Source organism: Phasianus colchicus, chromosome 39 (assembly GCF_987193195.1).
Source record: "Phasianus colchicus chromosome 39, bPhaCol1.hap1.1, whole genome shotgun sequence".
Lineage (NCBI taxonomy): Eukaryota > Metazoa > Chordata > Aves > Galliformes > Phasianidae > Phasianus > Phasianus colchicus.
Genome location: NC_143474.1, coordinates 1,990,816 through 2,006,923, shown reverse-complemented (window position 1 = coordinate 2,006,923; position 16,108 = coordinate 1,990,816). Strand labels below are relative to the sequence as shown.

Below are 16,108 nucleotides of genomic sequence, written 5' to 3'. Positions count from 1 at the left end.
CCCAATTTTCCCATTTTCCCCCCAATTTTCCCCGCTTTCCCCCCAAATCTTGACTCTTTCCCCCCCAATTTTCTCATTTTCCCCCCAATTTCTGCATATTTTCCCCAATTTTCTGCTTTTAACCCCCAATTTTCCCATATTCCCCCTAATTTTCCCTGTTTCCCCCCCAAATTTTGACTCTTTCCCCCCCAATTTTCCCACAGTCCCCCAATTTCTGCATATTTCCCCAATTTTCCACTTTTAATCCCAATTTTTCCCACTTTCCCCCCAAACTTTGACCTTTTCCCCCAATTTTCCCATTTTGCCCCCAATTTTCCCATTTTTTTTCCAATTTTCGCCCTTTAACCCTGAATTTCTCCCCTTTAACCCCAAATTTTCCCATTTCCCCCCCGATTTTTCCTGTTTTCCCCCCCAAATTTTGACTCTTTTCCCCACAGTTTTCCCATTTCCCCCCCAATTTTCCCATTTTCCCCCCAATTTCTGCATTTCCCCCCCAATTTTCCGTTTTCCCCCAAACTTTGACTCTTTCCCCCCCAATTTTCCCTGTTTTCCCCCCAAATTTTGACTCTTTCCCCCTCAATTTTCCCTTTTCCCCCCCAATTTCTGCATATTTCCCCCAATTTTCCGCTTTTAACCCCAAATTTTCCCACTTTCCCCCCAAACTTTGACCTTTTCCCCCAATTCTCCCATTTTCCACCCAATTTTCCTGTTTTTCCTGTTTTTCCCCCTTTAACCCCAGTTTTCCCCATTTAACCCCAATTTTTCCCATTTTCCCCCAAACTTTGACCCCTTTTCCTCAATTTTCCCATATTCCTCCCAATTTTTCCCTTTTAACCCCAATTTTCCCCATTTAACCCCAAAATTTCCCACATTCCCCCAATTTTCCCCATTTAACCCCAAATTTTCCCATTTCTCCCCCAAACTTTGACTATTTCCCCCAATTTTCCTCACTTAAACCCCCAATTTTCCTCCTTTAACCTCAAATTTCTGCCCTTTAACCCCCAATTTTCCCATTTCCTCCCCAAACTTTGACCCTTTTCCCCCAATTTTCCCATTTTCCCCCCAAACTTTGACCCCTTTTCCTCAATTTTCCCATATTCTCCCAAATTTTCCCCTTTTAACCCCAATTTTCCCCATTTAACCCCAAATTTCTCCCCCTTAACCCCAAATTTTCCCATTTCCTCCCCGAACTTTGAAACTTTTCCCCCAATTTTCCCATTTCCCACCCAATTTTCCCGTTTTTCCCCCAATTTTCCCCATTTAACCCCAAATTTTCCCAAATTCCCCCAATTTTCCCCATTCAACCCCAAATTTTCCCATTTCCCCCCCAAACTTTGACCCATTTCCCCCAATTTTCCCCCAATTTTCCCATTTCCCCCCAATTTCCTCCCACCAATCACAGCCCTCCTCTCCACTAACCCCTCCCCTTCTCACCCCCTCCCACCAATCACCTCCCCTCTCCCTTTAGGCACCGCCCCTTTTCGCCCTTCCCACCAATCACCGCCCACCCCCCTTTAGGCCCCGCCCCTCCCAGCCCCGCCCACCAATCGCAGCTGCCTACACTTTAACCCCACCCTTCCTTTCCCCATCCCACCAATCAGCGCCCCTACTCCCAGAAGTACCGCCCCTTCCGCCCCTCCCACCAATCAGCGCCCGCACTCCCTTTCAAGTCCCGCCCCTTCTCGCCCCTCCCACCAATCACAGCCCCCTCTGCCTTTAACGTCCCACCCCTTCTGCCCCCCCACCAATCAGCGCGCTCTCCCCCTTTCTGAGCCCGCCCCTTCTCGCCCTTCCCACCTATCACCAACCCCTCCCCCATTAATGCCCCGCCCCTCTCCACCCCCTCCCACCAATCAGCGCCCCGCCTCCCTTCAAGCACCACCTTTTCCTGCCTCCCCCACCAATCACAGCTCCCCACTCCCCTCAGGCACCGCCCCTTCCAGTCCCTCCCACCAATCACCGCCCCCTCCCCCTTTCAGAACCCGCCCCTTCTCGCCCCTCCCACCAATCACAGCTCACCACTGCCTTTAAAGCCCTGCCCTCCCAGTCCCTCCCACCAATCACAGCTCCCCACTCCCCTCACGCCCCGCCCCTTCCCTCCCCCCACCAATCCCTGCTTCCCCTCTCCAGCCCCCTCCCACCAATCAGTGCCCCCTCCCCCTTTGAAAGCCCGCCCCTTCTCGCCCTTCCCACCAATCACCGCCCCCACCCCCTTTAACGTCCTGCCCTCCCAGCCCCCTCCCACCAATCACAGCTCCCCAACTCCCCTCACGCCCCGCCCCTTCCCTCCCCCCACCAATTCCTGCTTCCCCTCTCCAGCCCCCTCCCACCAATCAGCGCCCCAACTCCCCCTTCAGGCACCACCCCTTCTCGCCCCTCCCACCAATCACCGCCCCCACCCCCTTCCAAGCCCCGCCCCTTCTCGCCCCTCCCACCAATCACCGCCCCCTCCCCCTTTAGGCCCCGCCCCCAAGATGGCGCCGCCCGTGGCCCTGAAGCGCTCTCTGGGGCTGCGCAGCGCGTGCGCAGTCATTGTCGGTAAGAAGCCCCAAAATCGCCCGATTTCACCCCAAAAAAGAGCCCGGCTTTCGCCCCTCCCCCCCCTCCTCCCACGTCCGCCGCCTCAGTGACGTCACGGCGCCGTTTTTGGGCTGGAAAAAGGCAAAAAATCGCCGCTTTGGGGCAGAAATGGCGATTTTTGGTCGTACGGCGGCGATTTGGGGTGAAAAATGAGGATTTTGGGGCCGGCAAAAAAAAGAAAGGAAAAAAAAAAAAATCCGACCCGATTTCGGGTGGAAAAGGAGAAATTTGGGGCCGGCGGCCGCAGAGGCGGCGGGGTTGGGGTAAAAATGGGCAATTTTGGGTCAAAAAAGGGAAATTTTGGGTCAAAAAGGGGAATTTGGGGTCAAAAAAGAGCAATTTTGGTTAAAAAAGGAGCATTTTGGGTCATAAAAGGGCAGTTTGGGTCAAAAAAGAGCAATTTTGGTTTGAAAAAGGAGAATTTTGGGTGAAAAAAGGGGAGTTTGGGTGAAAAAAGGGGAATTTGGGGTCAAAAAAGAGCAATTTTTGTTAAAAATGGAGCATTTTGGGTCAAAAAGGAGCATTTTGGGTCAAAAAATGGGAATTTGGGGTCCAAAAAGAGCAATTTTGGTTAAAAATGGAGGATTTTGGGTCAAAAAAGGGAAATTTTGGGTCAAAAAGGGGAATTTGGGGTTCAAAAAGAGCCATTTTGGTTAAAAAAGGAGCATTTTGGGTCAAAAAAGGGCAGTTTGGGTCAAAAAAGAGCAATTTTGGTTTGAATAAGGACAATTTTGGGTGAAAAAGGGGAGTTTGGGGTCAAAAAAGGGGAATTTGGGGTCGAAAAGGGGGAATTTGGGGTCAAAAAAGAGCAATTTTTGTTAAAAAAGGAGAATTTTGGGTCAAAAAAGGGCAATTTTGGGTCAAAAAGGGGGAATTTGGAGTCCAAAAAGAGCCATTTTGGTCAAAAAAGGAGCATTTTGGGTTAAAAAAGGGGAATTTGGGGTCAAAAAGGGGAATTTGGGGTCAAAAAAGAGCAATTTTAGCTAAAAATGGAGCATTTTGGGTCAAAAAAGGGCAGTTTGGGTCAAAAAAGAGCAATTTTGGTTTGAAAAAGGACAATTTTGGGTGAAAAAAGGGGAGTTTGGGTGAAAAAAGGGGAATTTGGGGTCGAAAAGGGGGAATTTGGGGTCAAAAAAAGAGCAATTTTTGTTAAAAATGGAGCATTTTGGGTCAAAAAGGACAATTTTGGGTCCAAAAAGACCAATTTTGGTTAAAAAAGGGCAATTTGGGGTCAAAAAAGGGGAATTTTGGGTCAAAAAGGGGGAATTTGGGGTCCAAAAAGAGCCATTTTGGTTAAAAAAGGAGGATTTTGGGTCATAAAAGGACAATTTTGGCTAAAAAAAGGAGCGTTTTGGGACAAAAAACGCCAATTTGGGGTCCAGAAAGGAGCATTTTGGGTCAAAAAAGGGCAATTTTGGTTAAAAAAGGAGCATTTTGGGTTAAAGAAAGGAGAAGTTTGGGTCAAAAAAGGACAATTTGGGTCAAAAAAGGAGAAGTTTGGGTCAAAAAGGACAATTTTGGTTTAAAAAAGGAGCATTTTGGGTCAAAAAGGAGCAATTTTGGGGTAAAAAAGGACAATTTGGGTCCCAAAAGACCAATTTTGGTTAAAAAAAGGAGAAGTTTGGGTCCAAAAAGGACCAATTTTAGTTTAAAAAAGGGGCATTTGGGGTTAAAAAGGGGGAATTTGGGTCCAAAAAGACCAATTTTGGTTAAAAAAGGGGCATTTGGGGTCAAAAAAGGACAATTTGGGGTCAAAAAAGGAGCATTTTGGGTCCAAAAAGACCAATTTTGGTCAATAAAGGACCAATTTGGGGCTAAAAAGGAGCATTTTGGGTCCAAAATGGACAAATTTGGTCCAAAAATCACCATTTTGGGTCAAAAAAGGACCAATTTGGGTCAGAAAAGGACAAATTTGGTCAAAAATGGATCATTTTGGGTCCAAATCTGACAAGTTTGGGACAAAAAAAGGAACAATTTGGGACCAAAAAAAAGCAGTTTTGGTCAAAAGAGGAAATTATGGGTCAAAAAAGGTCAAATTTGGGCCAAAAAAGAGCAATTTTGTTAAAAAAAAAATGAGGATTTGGGGTTAAAAATGGAGCATTTTGTGTCAAAAAGAAGTTTGGGTCAAAAAAAGACAATTTTGGGTCAAAAAAGGACCAATTTGGGCCCCAAAATGATGAATTTGGGACAAAAAATGGTGAATTTGGGGAAAAAAAGACCGATTTGGAACAAAAAAGGAGCAGTTTGGGTCAAAAAAGAACCAATTTGGGGCAAAATAGGATAATTTGGGGCAAAAAAGGATAATTTTGGGCAAAAAAGGACGGATTTGGGGCTAAAAAGGATCTTTTTGGGTCCAAAAATGGTGAATTTGGGGCAAAAAAGGAACAATTTGGGACAAGAAAAACCAGATTGGTTCCAAAGGGACCAAATTTGGGTAAAAATTGGACTATTTTGGGTCAGAAATGACCATTTTGGGTCAAAAAAGGATGGATTTGGGACCAAAAAGGGTCAAAAAATGACAATTTGGGGGTCAGAAAGGACGATTCTGGGTCAAAAAATGGACATTTTAGGTCAAAAAATGACAGATTTGGGACAAAACGGGAGCGATTTGACAACAGTTTAGGTCAAAAGAGGAGAAATTTGGGACAAAAAAGGAGCTTTTTGGGTCCAAAAAGGACCAATTTGGGTCGAAAAAGGTCAAATTTGGGGCCAAAAAAAGACAATTTTGGGGTCAGAAAGGACAATTTTGGGTGAAAAAACGGCCGTTTTGGGGCCAAAAAGGTCAAATTTGGGGCCAAAAAGGACCAGTTTGGGGTCAGAAATGGCATTTTTTGGTCCCTATGGGGTTTCTATGGGGTTTCTATGGGGTCTCCATGGGTCCCTATGGGTCTCTGTGGGTCTTTATGGGGTTTATGGGGCTCTATGGGGTTTCTATGGGTCTCTATGGGTCCCTATGGCTTTATATGGGATCTATGGGTCCCTATAGGTCCCTATGGGTCTCTGTGGGTCTCTGTGGGTCCCTATGGGTCCCTATGGGTCCCTATGGGTCTCTGTGGGTCTATGGGGTCCCCATGGGTCCCTATGGGGTCTCTGTGGGCCTTTATGGGGATTATGGGGCTCTATGGGGTTTCTATGGGGTCTTTATGGGGTTTATGGGTCCCTATGGTTCTCTATGGGTCTCTGTGGGTCCCTATGGCTTTATATGGGATCTATGGGACCCTATGGGTCCCTATGGGTCTCTATGGGTCCCTATGGGTCTCTGTGTGGTCTATGGGGTCTCTATGGGATCTATGGGGTCTCTGTGGGTCTTTATGGGGTTTATGGGTCTCTATGGGGTCTTTATGGGGTTTATGGGACCCTATGCTTCTCTATGGGTCTCTGTGGGTCCCTATGGGGTCTATGGGGCCCTATGGGGTGCCTATGGTTCTCTATGGGTTTTTATGGGATCTATGGGTCCCTATGGGTCCCTACGGGTCTCTGTGGGTCCCTATGGGTCTTTATGGGTCCCTATGGATCCCTATGGGTCTCTATGGTTTTTATGGGATCTATGGGTCCCTATGGGTCCCTATGGGTCTCTATGGGTTCCTATGGGTCTCTTTGGGTTCCTATGGGTCTGTATGGGTCCCAGTGGGTTTTTATGGGATCTATGGGCCCTATGGGGTGCCCTACACCCTACAGGTCCCTATGGGCCACCCCCTAACCTCTGTGTCTCCCCATAGGGAACATCATCGGGTCTGGGATCTTCGTGTCCCCCCGCGGGGTTCTGACCCACAGCGGCTCCCTGGGGGTCGGGCTCTGTGGGATCTGTGGGGCTGGGTGGGGTCCCTATGGGGCCCTATGGGGTCCTATGGGTCCTTATGGGTTTCTATGGGTCCCTATGGGTTTATATGGGATCTATGGGTCCCTATGGGTCTCTATGGGTCCCTATGGGTCTCTATGGGTCTTTATGGGATCTATGGGTCCCTATGGGTCCCAATGGCTTTATATGGGATCTATGGGTCCCTATGGTTCTCTATGGGTTTTTATGGGATCTGTGGGCTTTTATGGGTCTCTATGGGTCCCAATGGCTTTATATGGGATCTACGGGTCCCTTTGGGCTTTTATGGGATCTATGGGTCCCTACGGGTCTCTTTGGGTCCCTATGGGTTTCTATGGGTCCCTATAGGTTTTTATGGGATCTATGGGTCTCTATGGGTCTCTATGGGTCCCTACGGGTCCCTATGGGTCCCTATGTGTCTCTATGGGTCTTTATGGGATCTATGGGTCTCTATGGGTTCCTATAGGTTTTTATGGGATCTATGGGTCCCTATGGGTCCCAATGGCTTTATATGGGATCTATGGGTCCCTATGGCTCCCTATGGGTCTTTATGGGTCCCTATGGATCCCTATGGGTCTCTCTGGGTTTTTATGGGATCTATGGGTCCCTATGGGTCTCTATGGGTTTTATGGGATCTATGGGTCCCTATGGCTCCCTATGGGTCCCTATGGGTCTCTGTGGGTCCCAATGGCTTTATATGGGATCTATGGGTCCCTATGGCTCCCTATGGGTCTTTATGGGTCCCTATGGATCTCTATGGCTGTTTATGTGATCTATGGCTCCCTATGGGTCCCTATGGGTCCCTCTGGGTGTTGTGGGATCCATGGGCCACCCCCTAACCTCTGTGTCTCCCCATAGGGAACATCATCGGGTCTGGGATCTTCGTGTCCCCCCGCGGGGTTCTGACCCACAGCGGCTCCCTGGGGGTCGGGCTGCTGGTTTGGTTGGGGGCCGGTTTGGCTTCGGGATTGGGGGCGCTTTGCTACGCCGAGTTGGGGGTCGCCATCCCCGAAGCCGGGGGGGATTACGCCTACGTGGCCGAGGTGTTCGGGGGGCTGACCGGGTGAGTTGGGGGGCTGTGGGGTCGGGTGGGGGGTTATGGGGTCGGATAGGGGCTGTGGGGTGGGATTGGGGGTTTATGGGGTGGGATTGGGGGTTGTGGGGTGAGATGGGGGGCTGTGGGGTCGGGTGGGGGGCTGTGGGGTGGGATTGGGGGTTGTGGGGTGGGATGGGGGGTTATGGGGTGAGTTGGGGGCTATGGGGTGAGTTGGGGGGCTGTGGGGTCGGGTGGGGGGCTATGGGGTTGGGTGGGGGGTTATGGGGTCGGGTGGGGGGCTGTGGGGTGGGATTGGGGGTCTATGGGGTGGGATTGGGGGCTGTGGGGTGAGTTGGGGGGCTGTGGGGTAGGGTGGGGGGTTATGGGGTCGGGTGGGGGGCTGTGGGGTGGGATTGGGGGTTATGGGGTGGGATCGGGGGCTGTGGGGTGGGATCGGGGGTTGTGGGGTCGGGTGGGGGGCTGTGGGGTGGGATTGGGGGTTATGGGGTGAGTTGGGGGGCTGTGGGGTCGGGTGGGGGGCTGTGGGGTGGGATTGGGGGTTGTGGGGTCGGGTGGGGGGCTGTGGGGTGGGATTGGGGGTTGTGGGGTCGGGTGGGGGGCTGTGGGGTGGGATTGGGGGTTATGGGGTTTGGTGGGGGGCTGTGGGGTGGGATGGGGGGTTGTGGGGTGAGTTGGGGGGCTGTGGGGTGGGATAGGGGGTTATGGGGTTGGGTGGGGGGCTGTGGGGTGAGTTGGGGGGCTGTGGGGTGGGTTTGGGGGTTATGGGGTGGGATTGGGGCTTGTGGGGTCGGGTGGGGGGCTGTGGGGTGGGATTGGGGGTCTATGGGGTGGGATTGGGGGTTGTGGGGTGAGTTGGGGGGCTGTGGGGTCGGGTGGGGGGCTGTGGGGTGGGGTTGGGGGTTATGGGGTGGGATTGGGGCTTGTGGGGTGAGTTGGGGGGTTGTGGGGTGGGATTGGGGGTTATGGGGTCGGGTAGGGGGCTGTGGGGTGGGATGGGGGTCTATGGGGTGGGATTGGGGGCTGTGGGGTGAGTTGGGGGGTTGTGGGGTCGGGTGGGGGGCTGTGGGGTGGGATTGGGGGTTATGGGGTGAGTTGGGGGGCTGTGGGGTCGGGTGGGGGGCTGTGGGGTGGGATTGGGGGCTGTGGGGTCGGGTGGGGGGCTGTGGGGTGGGATCGGGGGTTATGGGGTGAGTTGGGGGGCTGTGGGGTCGGGTGGGGGGCTGTGGGGTGGGATTGGGGGTTGTGGGGTCGGGTGGGGGGCTGTGGGGTGGGATTGGGGGTTGTGGGGTCGGGTGGGGGGCTGTGGGGTGGGATTGGGGTGTTATGGGGTGGGATTGGGGGTTGTGGGATGGGAATGGGGGTCTATGGGGTGGGATTGGGGGCTCTGGGGTGAGTTGGGGGGCTGTGGGGTCGGGTGGGGGGCTGTGGGGTGGGATGGGGGCTGTGGGGGAGATTTGGGGGGGGTTGGGCTGAGCTATGGGTCCCACCCCCCACTTATGGCTCTGACCCCCCACTTATGGGTCCGCCCCCCACTTATGGGTCAACCCCCCACTTATGGGTCCGCCCCCCACTTGTGGGTCCGCCCCCCACTTATGGGTCCCACCCCACACCTATGGCTCTGACCCCACACTTATGGTACCCCCCTCACTCATCGGTCCCACTTATGGGTCCCACTTCTGAGTCATCTCCCAACTTATGGGTCCCACTTATGGGTCCGCCCCCCACTTGTGGGTCTGCCCCCCAGGTTCCTGTGGCTGTGGCTGGCGGTGCTGGTGGTTTACCCCACTTATGGGTCCCACTTCTGGGTCCCACTTATGGGTCAGCCCCTCACTTATGGGTCCCACTTATGGGTCCCACTTCTGAGTCATCTCCCAACTTATGGGTCCCACTTGTGGGTCCCACTTATGGGTCCGCTCCCCACTTGTGGGTCTGCCCCCCAGGTTCCTGCGGCTGTGGCTGGCGGTGCTGGTGGTTTACCCCACTTTGGGGTCTCACTTCTGGGTCCCACTTATGGGTCAGCCCCCCACTTATGGGTCCCACTTATGGGTCCCACTTATGGGTCAGCCCCCCACTTGTGGGTCTGCCCCCCACTTCTGGCTCCCACTGATGGCTCTGACCCCACACTTATGGTTCCCCCCCTCACTCATTGGTCCCACTTATGGGTCAGCCCCTCACTTATGGGTCCCACTTATGGGTCAGCCCCCCACTTATGGGTCCGCCCCCCACTTGTGGGTCTGCCCCCCAGGTTCCTGCGGCTGTGGCTGGCGGTGCTGGTGGTTTACCCCACTTATGGGTCCCACTTCTGGGTCATCCCCCAACTTCTGGGTCCCACTTCTGGGTCCCACTTATGGGTCCGCCCCCCACTTATGGGTCCGCCCCCCACTTGTGGGTCTGCCCCCCAGGTTCCTGCGGCTGTGGCTGGCGGTGCTGGTGGTTTACCCCACGAACCAGGCTGTGATCGCGCTCACCTTCTCCTCCTACGCCCTGCAGCCGTTCGCCGGCTGCTCCGCCCCCCCCGAGGCGTCCGTCCGTCTGCTGGCCGCCGTCTGTCTGCGTCAGTCCCACCCCACAAGCCCACAACCACCCCACAACCACCCCGGAACCATAAAACCCCATTAAAAGCCCCCATAACCCCATAATAACACTATAACCCCACAATGACCCCAGAACCCCATAATGACCCCATAATGACCCCATAACGACCCCGTAATGATCCGAGATCCCCATAACGACCCCATAACGACCCCACAACCCCACAACCACCCCACAACCACCCCGGAACCATAAAACCCCATAAAACGACCCCATAACACCATAATAACACTATAACCCCATAATGATTCCAGAACCCCATAATGACCCCATAATGACCCCATAATGATCCCAGATCCCAGAACCCCATAACGACCCCATAACGACCCCACAACCACCCCGGAACCATAAAACCCCTTTAAAAGCCCCCAGAACCCCATGATAACACCATAACCCCATAATGACCCCATAACGCCATAATGACCCCATAACGACCCCGTAATGATCCCAGATCCCAGAACCCCATAATGACCCCATAAAGACCCCACAACCCCACGACGACCCCACAACCACCCCGGAACCATAAAACCCCATTAAAAGCCCCCAGAACCCCATGATAACACCATAACCCCATAATGACCCCATAACGCCATAATGACCCCATAATGACCCCATAACGACCCCGTAATGATCCGAGATCCCCATAACGACCCCATAACGACCCCACAACCCCACAACCACCCCACAACCACCCCGGAACCATAAAACCCCATAAAACGACCCCATAACTCCATAATAACACTATAACCCCATAATGACCCCAGAACCCCATAATGACCCCATAACGACCCCATAACGACCCCACAACCATAAAACCCCATAAAACGACCCCTTAACCCCATAATAACCCCAGAACCCCATAATGACCCCAGAACCCCATAATGACCCCATAACGACCCCGTAATGATCCCAGATCCCAGAACCCCATAACGACCCCATAACGACCCCACAACCCCACGACGACCCCACAACCACCCCAGAACCAGAAAACCCCATAAAATGCCCCCTTAACCCCATAAAGATCCCAGAACCCTATAACGACCCCATAACGACCCCACAACCATAAAACCCCATAAAACGACCCCTTAACCCCATAATAACACTATAACCCCATAATGACCCCATAACGCCATAATGACCCCATAACGACCCCGTAATGATCCCAGATCCCAGAAGCCCATAACGACCCCATAACGACCCCACAACCCCACAACGACCCCAGAACCATAAAACCCCATAAAACTACCCAATAACCCCATAATGACCCCATAAAGACCCCGTAACCTCATAATGACCCCATAACGACCCCATAACCACCCCAGAACCGTAAAACCCCATAAAACGACCCCATAACCCCATAATAACACCATAACCCCATAATGACCCCATAGCCCCATAATGACCCCACAAACACCCCAGAACCCCATAAAGACCCCAGAACCCCACGAACACCCCATAACCCCATAATGATCCCATAACGACCCCATAACACCATAATGACCCCATAACCACCCCAGAACCCCATAAAGACCCCAGAAACCCACAGCAACCCCATAACGACCCATAATGACCCCATAACCACCCCAGAACTCCACGAACACCCCATAACCCCATAATGACCCCATAAAGACCCCAGAACCCCATAAAGACCCCAGAACCCCACGAACACCCCATAACCTCATAATGACCCCATAAAGACCCCATAGCCCCATAATGACCCCATAACGACCCCAGAACCCCATAAAGACCCCAGAAACCCACCGCGACCCCATAGTGACCCCATAATGACCCCAGAACCCCATAATGACCCCATAACCACCCCATAACCACCCCATAACGACCCCATAACCCCATAACGACCCCATAACGACCCCATAACCCCATAATGACCCCATAACCACCCCATAACGACCCCATAACCCCATGACGACCCCATAAGGACCCCATAAACACCCCATAACGACCCCATAACCCCATTACGACCCCATAATGACCCCATAAACACCCCATAACGACCCCATAACCCCATAATGACCCCATAAACACCCCATAACGACCCCATAACGACCCCATAACCCCATTACGACCCCATAATGACCCCATAACCACCCCATAACGACCCCATAACCCCATAATGACCCCATAAACACCCCATAACGACCCCATAACGACCCCATAACCACCGCATAAACACCCCATAACGACCCCATAAACACCCCATAACGACCCCATAACCCCATTACGACCCCATAATGACCCCATAAACACCCCATAACGACCACATAACCCCATAACGACCCCATAACGACCCCAGAACCCCATAATGACCCCATAACGACCCCATAACCACCCCATAACCACCCCATAACCACCCCATAACCCCATAATGACCCCATAAACACCCATAACGACCCCATAATGACCCTATAACCCCATAATGACCCCATAACGACCCCATAACGACCCCATAACCCCATAATGACCCCATAACGACCCCATAACCTCCCCATAACCCCATAATGACCCCATAACGACCCCATAATGACCCTATAACCCCATAACGACCCCATAACCCCGTAACGACCCCATAACCCCATAACGACCCCATAAGGACCCCAGGCTGCCCATTTCCTCCCCATTTCCCCCAATTTCTTCCCCTTTTCCTCCTTTTTCCCCCATTTCCTCCCCATTTCCTCCCCATTTCCTCCCCATTTCCTCCCCATTTCCTCCCCCTTTTCCTCCTTTTTCCCCCATTTCCTCCCCATTTCCTCCCCATTTCCCCCCCATTTCCTCCCCATTTCCTCCCCATTTCCTCCCCCTTTTCCTCCTTTTTCCCCCATTTCCTCCCCATTTCCTCCCCATTTCCCCCCCATTTCCTCCCCATTTCCTCCAATTTCGCCCCTTTTCTCCCCCATTTCTCCCATTTCTCTCCCAACTTCCCCCAGTTTCCCCATTTCTCCCCATTTCTCCCCATTTCTCCCCATTTCTCCCCATTTTTACCCCATTTTTACCCCATTTCTCCCCATTTCAACCCCATTTCCCCCCATTTCTCCCCACTTCCCCCCCATTACTCCCCAATTCTCCCCCATTTCTCCCCATTTTTACCCCATTACTCCCCAATTCTCCCCCATTTCCCCACATTTCCCCCCACTTCCCCCCATTTCTCCCCATTTCCCCCCCATTTCTCCCCCATTTCTCCCCATTTTTACCCCATTTCTCCCCACTTCCCCCTACTTCCGCCCGACTTCCCCCCATTTCCCCCCCATCTCTCCCCATCTCTCCCCATTTCTCCCCATTTCTCCCCACCTCCCCCCCACTTCTGCCCCACTTCCCCCCCATTCCCCCCATTTCCCCCCATTTCTCCCCATTTTTACCCCATTTCTCCCCATTTCTCCCCACTTCCCCCCCACTTCCGCCCCACTTCCGCCCCACTTCCCCCCACTTCCCCCCCATTTCTCCCCATTACTCCCCATTTCTCCCCATTTTTACCCCATTTCTCCCCATTTCTCCCCACTTCCGCTCCACTTCCGCCCCACTTCCGCCCCACTTCCCAACCATTTTTACCCCACTTGTCCCCATATCCCCCCATATCCCCCCATTTCCCCCCATTTCCCCCCATTTCTCCCCATTTCCCCCCATTTCTCCCCATTTCTCCCCACTTCCCCCCCATTTCCCCCCCATTTCCCCCCATTTCCCCCCAATTCCCCCCACTTCCCCCCCATTTCTCCCCATTTCTCCCCATTTTTACCCCATTTCTCCCCATTTCTCCCCACTTTCCCCCAGTTCCGCCCCACTTCCGCCCCACTTCCCCCCCACTTCCCCCCCACTTCCCCCCATTCCTCCCCATTCCCCCCACTTCCCCCCCATTTCCCCCCATTTCCCCCCATTTCTCCCCATTTTTACCCCATTTCTCCCCATTTCTCCCCACTTCCGCCCCACTTCCGCCCCACTTCCGCCCCACTTCGCCCCACTTCCCGGTGGCCCCGCAGTGCTGCTGACGTGGGTGAACAGCCGCAGTTCGGTGCTGGCAGCGCGGGTTCAGGACGTTTTCACGGCCAGCAAAGTGCTGGCGCTCGGCCTCATCATCGCCACCGGCATCGTGCGCGTGGCGCAAGGTGGGCGCCCCACAGCTGCCCCACAGCTGCCCCATGGCTGCCCCATAGATACCCCATAGCCACCCCATGGCTGCCCCATAGCCGACCCATAGCCGCCCCATAGCCGCCCCATGGCTGCCCCATGGCTGCCCCATAGCCACCCCATATCCCCCCATCTCCCCCCATATCCCCCCCATATCTCCCCATAACCACCCCATATCCCCCGATAACCCCCCCACATCCCCCCACATCCCCCCACACCCCCCATGTGCCCCATGTCCCCAGGACACCACGAGTGGCTGCTCCCGTCGCGCTCCTTCTCCCCCTGGCAGCCCCATAACCACCCCATATCCCCCCATAACCACCCCATATCCCCCCATAACCACCCCATATCCCCCCATAACCACCCCATATCCCCCCATAACCACCCCATATCCCCCCACATTCCCCCATATCCCCCCATAACCATCCCATATCCCCCCATATCCCCCCATAACCACCCCATATCCCCCCACATCCCCCCATATCCCCCCATACCCATTCCATATCCCCCGATAACCCCCCCATATCCCCCCATATCCCCCCATACCTACCCCATACCCACCCCATAACCACCCCATAACCACCCCATCTCCCCCCATCTCCCCCCACATCCCCCCATATCTCCCCATAACCACCCCATATCCCCCCACATTCCCCCCACATCCCCCCATATCCCCCCCATATCCCCTGATATCCCCCCATACCTACCCCATACCCACCCCATACCCACCCCATAACCACCCCATATCCACCCCATCTCCCCCCATATCCCCTGATATCCCCCCCATCTCCCCCCACACCCCCCATCTCCCCCTTGTCCCCAGGACACCACGAGGGGCTGCTCCCCTCGCGCTCCTTCTCCCCCTGGCAGCCCCATCTCCCCCCATACCCACCCCATACCCACCCCATAACCACCCCATATCCCCCCATATCCCCCCACATCCCCCCATATCCCCCCATATCCTCCCTAAACTCCCCCATATCCCCCCATATCCTCCCTAAACTCCGCCATATCCCCCCATATCCCCCCATATCCCCCCCATATCTCCCCATAACCACCCCATATCCCCCCATATCCCCCCATATCCCCTGATATCCCCCCCATTTCCCCCCATCTCCCCCCATATCCTCCCTAAACTCCCCCATATCCCCCCATCTCCCCCCATATCCCCCCATATCCCCCCATATGCCCCCATAACCACCCCATATCCCCCCATAGTCACCCCATATCTGCCCCCATCTGCCCCAATATCCCCCCACATCCCCGCATATCCTCCCATATCCCCCCATCTCCCCCCACACCCCCCATGTGCCCCATGTCCCCAGGACACCACGAGTGGCTGCTCCCGTCGCGCTCCTTCTCCCCCTGGCAGCCGTACAGCGCGGGCGGTTTGGCGCTGGCGTTCCTGCAGGGCTCCTTCGCCTACGGGGGCTGGAATTTCCTCAACTACGTCACCGAGGAGCTCGTCGACCCACACCGGTGTGTGCCCCATAGCCGCCCCATAGCCACCCCATAGCCGCCCCATAGCCGCCCCATAGCCGCCCCATAGCCGCCCCATAGCCACCCCATAGCCGCCCCATAGCCGCCCCATAGCCGCCCCATGGCTGCCCCATAGCCGCCCCATGGCTGCCCCATAGCCGCCCCATAGCCACCCCATAGCCGCCCCATAGCCGCCCCATAGCCGCCCCATAGCCGCCCCATAGCCACCCCATAGCCGCCCCATAGCCGCCCCATAGCCACCCCATAGCCGCCCCATAGCCGCCCCATAGCCGCCCCATAGCCACCCCATAGTCGCCCCATAGCCGCCCCATAGCCGCCCCATGGCTGCCCCATAGCCGCCCCATAGCCGCCCCATAGCCGCCCCATAGCCGCCCCATGGCTGCCCCATAGCCGCCCCATGGCTGCCCCATAGCCGCCCCATAGCC

The 16,108-nt window shown here is 54.6% G+C and overlaps 1 protein-coding gene across 4 annotated transcripts in view; it reads left to right on the top strand.

Annotated features, from left to right (window-relative positions):
- Positions 1 to 2,472: 2,472 nt before the first annotated feature.
- The window catches only part of SLC7A8 (solute carrier family 7 member 8), a 28,349-nt gene continuing 14,713 nt past the window's right edge, over positions 2,473 to 16,108 (top strand). For 3 of the 4 annotated variants that reach the window (XM_090130100.1, XM_090130097.1, XM_090130099.1), the window contains exons 1-5: positions 2,473 to 2,538; positions 7,256 to 7,460; positions 9,857 to 10,008; positions 14,036 to 14,161; positions 15,509 to 15,662. In XM_090130100.1, coding sequence (XP_089986226.1) covers positions 2,475 to 2,538; positions 7,256 to 7,460; positions 9,857 to 10,008; positions 14,036 to 14,161; positions 15,509 to 15,662 — 701 coding nt within the window. In that variant the 5' untranslated portion in view covers positions 2,473 to 2,474. The remainder of the gene's footprint in view (positions 2,539 to 7,255; positions 7,461 to 9,856; positions 10,009 to 14,035; positions 14,162 to 15,508; positions 15,663 to 16,108) is intronic. The other variant, XM_090130098.1, reaches the window with a different exon arrangement.